The sequence below is a fragment of the Vicia villosa genome, linkage group LG5 (genome assembly GCF_029867415.1).
Source record: "Vicia villosa cultivar HV-30 ecotype Madison, WI linkage group LG5, Vvil1.0, whole genome shotgun sequence".
Taxonomy (NCBI): Eukaryota; Viridiplantae; Streptophyta; class Magnoliopsida; order Fabales; family Fabaceae; genus Vicia; species Vicia villosa.
In genome coordinates this window covers 146,241,502-146,252,628 of record NC_081184.1, presented here as the reverse complement: position 1 = coordinate 146,252,628, position 11,127 = coordinate 146,241,502, and the positions used below count along the sequence as shown (strand labels likewise).

Below are 11,127 nucleotides of genomic sequence, written 5' to 3'. Positions count from 1 at the left end.
CTAATCTCTTCGTGAATAAAGTTAAACCAAGAAGAGCTTTTGCTTTTAAATCCTATATTAGCCAGGATATCTATATAAAAATTGGCCTCTCTAAAGATATGTGATTTAATAAAATCATTTATAAGAGTGTATGCCCAACACGTAAGCCAACGAGACTTGAGAATCCAAGGCACCAAATGAACATTAGCAAAAGCCTTTACAACTAGCATGCAATCTGTTTCCAGCCATAACTTGTTCCAATTCATTTCCTTAGCCTTCTCTATAGCCAGAATTGTTTCCATACATTCTACAAAGACAGAGCTACCATTGCCCAGGAACACACTAAAACTAGTCAAAAGAGTTGCATTGTCATCTCTGAATAATTCTCCACAAGAGGCTAAAAGCGGATTCCCTGAAGCCACTCCATCAATGTTGCACTTTATCCAACCCCAATTAGGCGGACACCAAATGACTTCCACAGTGGATAACGAATTACACGGATGAATGTCAATGTCAAAAGCTTTGAGAATGGAAAACTACTCACTGAGCTATTGGCTTTCTTGGATGTTAAGGTACCCACCATTTTTCCCTTGCCGCTATATTTGAGATGCAATGCTTCCAATGAGTAATATTATCCTCAAACCTTCTTTTATTCCTTGCCTGTCAGATTTGGTAAAAAAACAAAAACAATGCTAGCTCTGATCATAGTAAGAGCCTGCGGGCTCCAAGACTCTTGCAAGACCTTAAGGCAGTCATCAATGCTATGGATAGAATAGGAATGTTTATCTTTTCACAGAGCCATATCCATATTTTCCTTACAAAATCACACGTGAAGAAGAGATGAGGAGTTGTTTTAGAATCTTTGTGACTTAAAGAGCATATTGAAGGGAAAGATAGGCCACTGATGGATAGATTCTCATCAGTGGAAACTCTATTGTGCATCAGTTTCCACACCATCATAGAATGCGCAGAAGTTGTGTCTTGATCCCAAGGAAAAGCCGACCATTTTGTCAAACCTGAGGTTTTAGTGACCATGTCATAAGCATGCTTGATGGATAGCCTTCCTCCTTCTATACTTCTCCAGACCAAAGAATCTTCAAAAACGAAGTCAACCACTAAGAAAGCTGATATGAGAGATAAGAGGCCAGGGAAAGCAAGTTGGATGTTGTCATAAAGAGCCTAGGAGTTGTTGGCCCAAAAGTCAGCAACACAGTTTTTGAGATTTGAGTGAAATTGTTCAGGGATTTTATACTTGAAGGCCATAATTTCCCCAGTCCAATTGTCCAACCAAAAGTTAATATTCAAGCCATTGTCAATCATCCAGGAGCAGATATCCATAACCTTGTCATAAACTTCTTTGAATCCTTTCCACAAAGAAGATTTAATGGAATATTTAATCAACTTAGATCCTCTTTTTACCCTAGCTGCTTGAAGCTTAGCCCATGATTGATGTTGATTGAGGAAGAGCCAACACAAGTGTATGTTAGTGGCTAGGTTGTAATGCTTCAACGATATGATTCCAAGACCTCCTTCAGATTTCTTCAAACATCACTTCTTCCAAGCAACAGTAACTAGCTTCTTTTTCTCCACATTTCCACTCTAAATGAAGTTCCTCATCCATTTGTCAATGTTTTTGATGATGCTTGAAGGCCAGTTGTAAATGCTGATGTAGTGGACTATCATACTGTGGATAACAGTCTTGACTAGCATGACCCTTCCATCCATGGACAACATGTTTGCTTTCTAGGTAGCCAATTTGATCTTGATGTTATCTGCAAGGAAATTGAAATGATTAGCTTTAGGTTTACCTATGAATATGGGAACACCAAGGTAGAGGAATGGAGGAGAAGCTTTGGAGAAGCCAATGATTTCTGCCAGCCTGCAGTGTCTTTCCACAGACATGCCCCCAACATAGATGATTGACTTTCAAGAGTTGCAAATCTGCCCAGAGCATTGTGCATACTCCTTCAGAAGGTTGGAAATAGCAGTAATTGATTTTGTATCACCCCAGCAAAATATCATGATGTCATCAGCAAATAAAGTATGAGAAGGAACTTTGCAAAATTTATTAGCTTGTATGAGATTAATTTGGTCAGAATTCACCAGGTCAGTGATGGCTCTACTCAAAACATCTTCAGCCATTAATTTCTTTCTTTTGAGAAATGATATTCAGTCCAATAGTATTGTGTATTTTTGTTGAGTTTTTATATGTATATGGTAAATATTGATACATGAAAATTTCTCATTTCTTTCAGATGTGGATTTTGATCTTAATATAAATAAGCAAGATATTTAAAATGATTTGATAGTTTTCAATAAATAAATAAAGATTTGGTATTGCTACTAATCTTAAGCTTTGATTAAGATTTTCAAAATATTTTTAAATAAGCCTTGATATGTCTTTCTCATATTGGTTGCATTCTCATTTCTGGTGTCACACATTGGTTGTACTATAAAAAAGTTAATATAATTTTTTCATTAGTTTTCAACTGAAAACTCTAACCAATGTTTTGTATCAATCAAATCAATCTTCACATTGACAATTCATATACCAACTTTTACTATACATTGTCAACTCATTCACGTATAATATATTATTAAAATATTTTATCTTAATTTTCTCTTTCTTCATAAATTTCAAATTTAAATAATATTCTTCTACTCCTAATGAATTAATATATCTTTCTATCTTTTATTCTTTATTTCAAATAATATTTTCTTTTTTATATTCATAAGATTTCTCTTTAATTTTTCTCATACTCTTTTCATTCATAATTTTTTTAACTTCTATTTTTTTATTACATTTTTTTAGCTTCTATTATTCACATATTTTATAATAAAATTGTATTTTGTATTAAAAAACTTTATTGACTAAAAATGTTTTTACGGGTCCCAGACATTTTTCTATACGTTCAATTATTATTTTTTCACAAGTATCGGATTTTTTTCTATACATTCAATTATTATTTTTTCACGGGTACCAGACATTTTTTTATACATTCAATTATTATATTTTCACGAATATCAGACATTTTTCTATTAAAAATTACTATATCTTAAACAATTTCGCGTCTCGTATCAGAACCCGTGTGAACGCACGGATTTATTAACAGTGATATAGCGAAAAACAAAAAAAAAAAACCCTATCAAATGCACAAATTCAAACACGTAGACAACTCGTCATTTCAAACGCAATTAGGATAACTTTGAAAATAAATATAAGAATGGATTTACTAGTACTTTTATTACAAACAAATTTCACTAAAAGTAGACAATATTTTCAGTTAAAGAATGGAAGAAGATTATAAATCTCTAAATTATGATAAAGAAATACTTTATGTGTTATAGGTCATAAATTTCGTTCAAATGGAATCAATCCAATAAATACTAATTTTCTGTAGCAATTCAATAAATTAAGGTATAATTATAGAATTAAGCCATCTTTTTTATTGGTTGTTTTCTCACTAATAGTATATTTGAATTGACTTTTACAAGATTTTTAATGAAATTTAGAGGTGTTTTTGTGGTGTTTGGTTTATCAAAAGCAGAATTAATTTTACTTCCAAATTGATTATATTTGAAGTTAATATTTATAGCTTTTATCTTCAAAATTAATTCTGAATAATTTTTACACTGAAATTTTTTATTCAACTTACTTTATATAAATATATCCAGACATAAATTAATTTTTCTAAACTCAGTGAATTCTATTTCCAAACACTAATAATATATATATATATATATATATATATATATATATATATATATATATATATATATATATATATATATATATATATATATATATATATATATATATATATATATATATATATATATATATATATATATATATATATATATATATATATATATATATATATATATATATATATGGGAGCATATCAAGTGAGAGCATTTTATAATGAGAGATGAGAGGAATAAATATCAACAATTGGATTCATCAAGAGAGAGAATGTTAATGCATTAATGTGGCTATTAGTTTCTCTCTCTTGATGAATCCAATGGTTGATATTTATTCCTCTCATCTCTCATTTAAAAATGCTCTCACTTGATATGCTCCCATATATATATATATATATATATATATATATATATATATATATATATATATATATATATATATATATATATATATATATATATATATATATATATATATATATATATATATATATATATATATATATATATCTTTCACTCGACTAAACTCAACTCTGTTTGTTGTACTTTTAAACTAATCTTTATTTAGATGATTACAACCATTTTTTCTTTACAGCAATGAGGTGTTTATTTATCATATTTATGTGTCTTACGAAAAAATATATGTGGGGTCATCACATTTCAGACATAGTTTTGATATTTATGTTGTCAAATTATAGTGTTATCAAAAAGTAGAAGAAAAATATTTCGTTATAGAATCAGATTTATTGATAAATTGATGAGTGAATTTTCAATGTGGTGGTATAGATCTCTGGTGCAGTAATGCGCGAGTGGATTTATAAAGTTAACACTCCAACGCTCAAGTTAGTGAATGAATAAAAAAAATAGAGTGAGTTATGATCAGAATTGTACCTTAGACTCCACGCATGGAGACTTATATGATGAATAGTAATTGAATTCATATTGGGCATGATGCGGGCAAAACAACTGCCCCAAAAATTTGTTGTGGTGTGGCATACGAGAAACCTTTCAAAAGATTAGGTCGAGTTCTTTATGCCGAAATTTTACATTGAGAGTGGAAGAGAACTGGAAAACAGACGTAATAAAAGTTGGATATGGATCCTCTAATTCAATACGAGCAATCAGTGTTATTAACTAATATATGGAAGGGTAAGATTGGAACGGAGTAAAAACATGAGAGAGTGAACAGGAGAGGATCCATTTTCATTAAGTTAGTCTCATCATTGAGACGTTTGACATGATTTCTCTTATATATGGCCCTAGGCTCGTAGGCTAGGGCGTGGCGCTTTCCCGTAGGATGCTTGACTGCACTAAAGTGTCGTTGTATATTTGAGATGAGATCTGACCATTAATTTTCATCTTCCCATTTTCTTTCATTATGGATCCTTGATCTATCAATCTTGCTCTAATATATAAAGATTATTTTGGCTTTCCAAAAGATTTTGGTGACCTTTGATTTTGCCACCTTCTCCTTTTTCATGGGTCATGTGTTTCCTAATTCATCATCATCTCCAAGTTTCATTTGTTGAGTAGTCACACTTAAATGTTGGAATTAATATAATTAATTTAGAGATTGTAAAAATAAACTATTGCTAGAATAAAAATATATAAACATATATTGTATAAAGATATTAGCTTTTATGATGGTGCAAAATGAAGAAAATTTAATATTAATAATAATAATAATAATTGTTTTGTGAAGGAACCATAATTGATTAGAAATTAAAGGTTCCGGATGGCAACAGTGGACTTTAGCTTCTAGTACGGTGAAAGAATGGTTGACGTGCAAGGTTAGCACTTCAACCCTCAAGTTAGTATGAGAATAAGATGGGTGAATGAAGTTTGAATTTGAATTGTACCTGAAAATTGTGTGTTTTGTCCTTATATAGTGGAACGATTATAACAACTTGTTGATCCTGGATTCGGATTTCCAGGCGTGGAATGCACATATTCGTTAGATGGATCCTGGACTTGGATTTCCTGGCCTCTAACCTAGGTAACTTATCGGTTTCTTGAATGACGCGATGGTTCGATGTATTCTCTAGGTCGCGGTCATTGGGCCTTTTGACCGATCCATAATAGTTGTCCCCTAAGCTTTTGCCCCTACTCTATAGGCAGGGCCGTCTTTGAGGGCGTGCAAAGCGGGCTACCGCACAGGGCCTCAAAATTTCTAAGGTTAAATTATAGCTAAATAGGGCCTCATAAAATATTTGGTAGGTTAAAACATGAGTACATAAGGCCTCTATTAGTTTTTTATGGTTAAACGGTGACTATTCTACACAGGGCCTCCAAAAACTTGAGACGGCCTTGTCTATAGGGTGGGGGTTTTGTTGTGTTTGTCTTACCTACCGGTTGTATCTCGACTTGAATGCAAAGTCATTATGTAACATTGTCGTCATTGGGAACATTCGCTTTAAATGCGCCTCATGCTCTATATATCTTCTCATAATTTTTATCATGATGACCTTTGAAAACTAGAGTCCATGAGTGTTTTTTTGAGACAATTTAGAATGTTGTTGTGTCTATTATTTTTCTTTCAATAAGATATTGCACAATCTTCGTGGAATCAATTATATAGTTTCTTGGGGCCTTACATTTGTTCTTCTTATTATTTGCATTTTATAACATAATATTTTCTTAACGGATGGAAGTGGCGCCATCATGCGTCAAAAATGAAAGAAGATGCTTATGTCTCTTGGGTAGATTCCACAATTTCGGTAACTGTTTATATATTTGCTTCGAAGGTAGTCGCGAAAGGGTTTTCCTTGACGTGGATCATTTTTCTGATTGGGGCATAATGCTCTTAGAGAAAGGTAAAAAGATTTGCAGTGAGTATGTCGAGTGTGATATTCTCTTTTATGAGTGCACCATTTTCGATTCTAGGTCTCCTCTTGCCCTTCAACAGTTTTGAAATAGAAATTTTGAACCACATGATGATTGCTCCTTCGCAATAAACCCTATGAGTTCGGCCTTTATAAATCTTCTAGTACTAGTGTGACTATCAGAGATGGAGAGATGGAGGCCGTCTTTGTCACTTTTCTTCCACCTTATTCTCGTTTTAGTTGGCAAAGTGATAATCAGGACACTAAATACTCTCAAATAAGACACATGTAGCAAACTAGGTTGGGACATTTGAGTATTTTAAAGAACAATTAATCTTCTTACCATATTATATAGATGTTGTTTAAATGGATCCAACATATACACATCATTTATTTTATTTTTTTAACGTTAATATCTAATAAGCGCATAATTTTCCAACTCAGCCTCTTCCTTTATTTGCATACTGCAAACAGAAGCACAACACTTGTAGATCCTGTCACTGATTAAAGAACTTGGTAATATCCCTATAACTGTAACTCACATTCTGTTATAACTTCAATAGAGTTGTCTCTCTCACATAATCCAGTACAGACTCTTGAGAGTGTTCCGGCTCGAGACCAGTTAAAGCATCTCACAGAATAATTTAAATCAAGAAATAAGTACATAATCATCTCTTATGCAGCTAAACCTATCCTAGTATCACCTGGAGAGAAAACCTTGACTTGACATATATGAATACTCTAAACATTTTCTCAACAAAAAAAAACTAATCATGACAGGATCCGAGTATTTATGCATTACTCCACAACTTTTGAGGGAAAAGAATATAAATCTTAAAAGATTTTATTCCAAATTCTTAAATCGTACATATCTGTATCTGTTTATACCGAACATATGAAGAGTCTGCATCTCGAACAGCTGTAAGATATTAAGAACTGTTTACAATGCCCTGCCTGCAATAAGAGGTTTAGGAGGAGATAGAGATCTAATTTCAGGAGCCGAATTAGGGAAAAGTATGTTCAGCTTGTGCATCAAGATATCAGCCCTAGACGGAATATCATTCAGAAGAAACTGCTGGACTATCGGTTTCTTAAACCACTCCATCACCGAATCTCCTGGTGCCCTAAGAACCACTTTACTCACCTCAAACGGAGACTCTACTGAGCTTAACATCTGCGCAATCACAATCTTTAACGTTGGTCCTGTCACCAGTTTAATCCGTCTAGGGACAATACCGTAATACAGCATACGTTTTCTGAACCTGTGAAGAGTGTGCACTGTTGCTATAAGCGCGGCTCCAACTGATAAGTTTCTAACATCAAGGGACCAAGCAATGTGCTGATCAAAAACTATAGCCTTTGGGAAAAGTTTATTCTCGTAAGCAACTTTCCAAACGCATCGAGCTCGATTTATCTGTCCCATAAGAACTAGGTAATTGAGAAGGACATTGACAAAGTACTTTGCAGCACCTTCCTCCAATTCATAATCAATACTTTGGAAGAATTCCCTTACGAAAGTCAACACTGGTTGTCCCCTCTGTTCGGGACCCGTGAAAAGTCCACACATAAATGAGTGTGCCTTGTGCTTTGTTGCACTAAGGATAGACATCAAATGCCTCTCATTCTCTTCTTCCTGACACCTGACAAGATGAGCTAAAATTGAGGTGTAAAGTATCAAATCAACTTTGGCGGCGGAGTTAACATATGTTTCAAGAAGAGGCTTCGCTGATTCGTATATTCCGTTCTTCATGCACGACTCAAACAATTGCCTGATTATAAAATTATTGGTTCTGATCCCCGACGAACCCATGAAACGCAGCCACCTCAAAGCAAGATCAACTGAACCTTCCTTGATATACACCATCAAAACATCACTAGCTGTCACATCTACCGAATATCCCATGGCCTTCATTTCAAGTAGAATCTTGGCAGCAACATCCACCAGCTTCTTATTAGCGAGTAAAGTTAAAAGAACGGTGTAAGTGCTTAAGCCAGGCCTTAAACCTGCATTAGTCATTGAATTGTACAGCTTCATGGCATGATCGATTTGTCCAGACGCAGCATGCATTTCCAAGAGACAAGCATATGTAGATGGAGTTGGTAGAAATCCAGCTTTCTCCATATCAGAAAATGCAGACATAGCAATATCAAGCTTCCCTGATTTTGCATGAGACTCAATGATCAATGTATACAAGCCAAAGTTAGGCCTGAACCCTGCTAGTTTCATCTCATCCCAAAGCCTCAAAGCAGTTTCTAACTTTCCAGATTTCACATAAGATTCAATCAGAGAGACATATATGGTAGGGGGCGGCCTGTATCCGTAACCTCGCATCTCCATGTAAACTTTCATTGCACCATCCAACCTCCCTGCCTTCCCCATGGAATCAACAAGTGACGTAAAGATGTTTAAACCTGGCCGAAAATCTCTTCCTTTCATTTCTTGAAAGAGCTTGAAAGCAGCATCAAGACGGCCCGACTTAGCCAAATTCGGAATCATCAATTCATAAGTCGAACTATCCAATTTACAATTAGCTTTCTCCATGCTCTCATAAATCTCAAACGCCTTATAAGGCAAACCCTTATTCAAAAACAAAGTAATAAGCGAATTATACGTTTCAGTATCAACCTCACCCCCACCATCCTGAATTTTCTTAAAGCAACAAAAAGCAACTTCCAACCTCTCCCCCTTAGCCAAATACCGAATCACTCGATTACACGAAACCACCAACGAAACCCCACTATTCCCAGAATCACCAACCATCTCATCGAACATCGACTGTATCCCATCGAAATCCCTCCGCTGATTCAACCCATCAAACAACATAACATAACAATCATCACTCGGCGAATACCAAGACTGCCTCTTAGACCACCGAAACAAACTCAAGCAAGCATCACCATCGTTAATAACCTTCAAAGCTTGAGCAATGTGAGTCATGTTTGGCACAAACTGAAGCTTGTCCAATTGGGTCTCCAATTCTGGACCCCACTTCCATCTCTTTACAACCTCAACAATTTTAGCCACAGCTAAAGCATTCAAAAAGGGCTTTTTAACCTCACCCACCATAACATGATCATCAATCCCAGGCTCAACAGACCTAACACCCTTACCCTTATAAATAACACTACCAGATTCATCTAAATACTCAATTTCCTCGGTCCATTCCTTTGACCCACCACTGTTATTATTACAGTAACATCTCAATAAACTAACGTGACCTAGAAAGTTGGAATTTTTGAACAAACCTGGGGTTCTGTGGGTGGAAGTGAATCCGGTTGTGGAAGCTAAAGACGTTAACTTTGCGGAAAAGGGTGGTGGGGAAGTGCGAGAAAGAAAGGAAAAATGATGGGTGAGTTTGTAGAGATTGGAAGTAGTGAAAATCAATTGGCGATTATGAATCATTGAATTGAAGAAAACAAAAGTGATGGTAATTGAAGACTCACTACTTCGTGATGGTGTTGGAATAGAATGCTAAAACCCTGATATGTTTGTTTGAGAGATTTATCTTACACACACCACACCACTTCAAAAGTTCAAAGTTCAATACAATTTGTTTCTCTCTTTTGAGTTCGTACGAGTTTATTTTTAATTGAGCTTAAATTGTTTGGTTTGTAAAAAATAAAAATTTTGCTTGGCTAATTCATTTCAAAATCATTTTTAAAAAATTATTAAAGCCTCCGTTTATTTTTTTATAACATATTAAAAAATATAATAATTATTGTATGAAAAAAGAAATTGTAGGATATTTTATAAAATAGTTTTTCATTAATGATTTAGAAAAAACAAATTTAAAATATTAATAAAATAAAAAATTATACATGCTTAAAGATATATCCAAAAAAAATAACAATAATTGATATTTTTAAATGATTTATAATTAATACAAAGTTATTTTTCAAAACTATTTATAACAAAAAAATTGAGGGAGTATTAAATTTCAAAATCCATAACGAACATAAAAGTTATAGCTATTTATAACTTTAGGTCATTTTTTGAGTGTGAGTTAAAATTATGACTAATATTAAAGTATATTGTAGATAATGTTATTTCGGAGACTCATTCGGGGTTCGTGAAGGGGAGACAAATTATTGACGATATTTTTATTGTTAATGAAATGGTTGACATGGCCAACAAGCTCATAAATGAGCTTTTTTTAAGGATGATTTTAAAGTGGATAATGATTATGTAGCTTGGGGCATTTGAAGCGGCAATGACTCACATGAATTTTCCACTTAATGGGTGCATATGGATGATAGAATGTGATATCTCATACACAACTTCAGTCTTAATTAATGGAAATCCAACAAATAATTTTAAAGTAGGGTTTGATGCAAGGCAACCATCTTTCTCTTTTTTGCAATGTTGTTAAAATAAGACTGGATCGGCCATTACAACTTATTTATCTGATAATTAGAGGTGGTTATGACCCAAACATGCCTAAGGAAAAAATCGCAAGTAGTCTATTTGAACCCGTAGAAATCAATTGAATAATTTTTGTTTTAAGAAATTGTGTGGTTCAATTAAATAATAATAATAATAATAATAATAATAATAATAATAATAATAATAATAATAATAAATCATCTCAATGATAGTAACATCAAAGAGACACCTTTAATA

The 11,127-nt window shown here is 33.5% G+C and overlaps 1 protein-coding gene across 1 annotated transcript; it reads right to left on the bottom strand.

Annotated features, from left to right (window-relative positions):
- Positions 1-6,873: 6,873 nt before the first annotated feature.
- On the bottom strand, positions 6,874-10,060 carry LOC131603036 (pentatricopeptide repeat-containing protein At1g79490, mitochondrial). Its single transcript, XM_058875277.1, has one exon. The coding sequence runs from the start codon at positions 9,907-9,909 to the stop codon at positions 7,447-7,449; it is 2,463 nt and encodes an 820-aa protein (XP_058731260.1). The 5' UTR covers positions 9,910-10,060; the 3' UTR covers positions 6,874-7,446.
- Between the last annotated feature and the right edge of the window lie 1,067 nt (positions 10,061-11,127).

Bases quoted from the DNA above. Each gene is read 5' to 3' on its own strand.
- LOC131603036 (XM_058875277.1), bottom strand. From the start codon at position 9,909: ATGATTCATAATCGCCAATTGATTTTCACTACTTCCAATCTCTACAAA.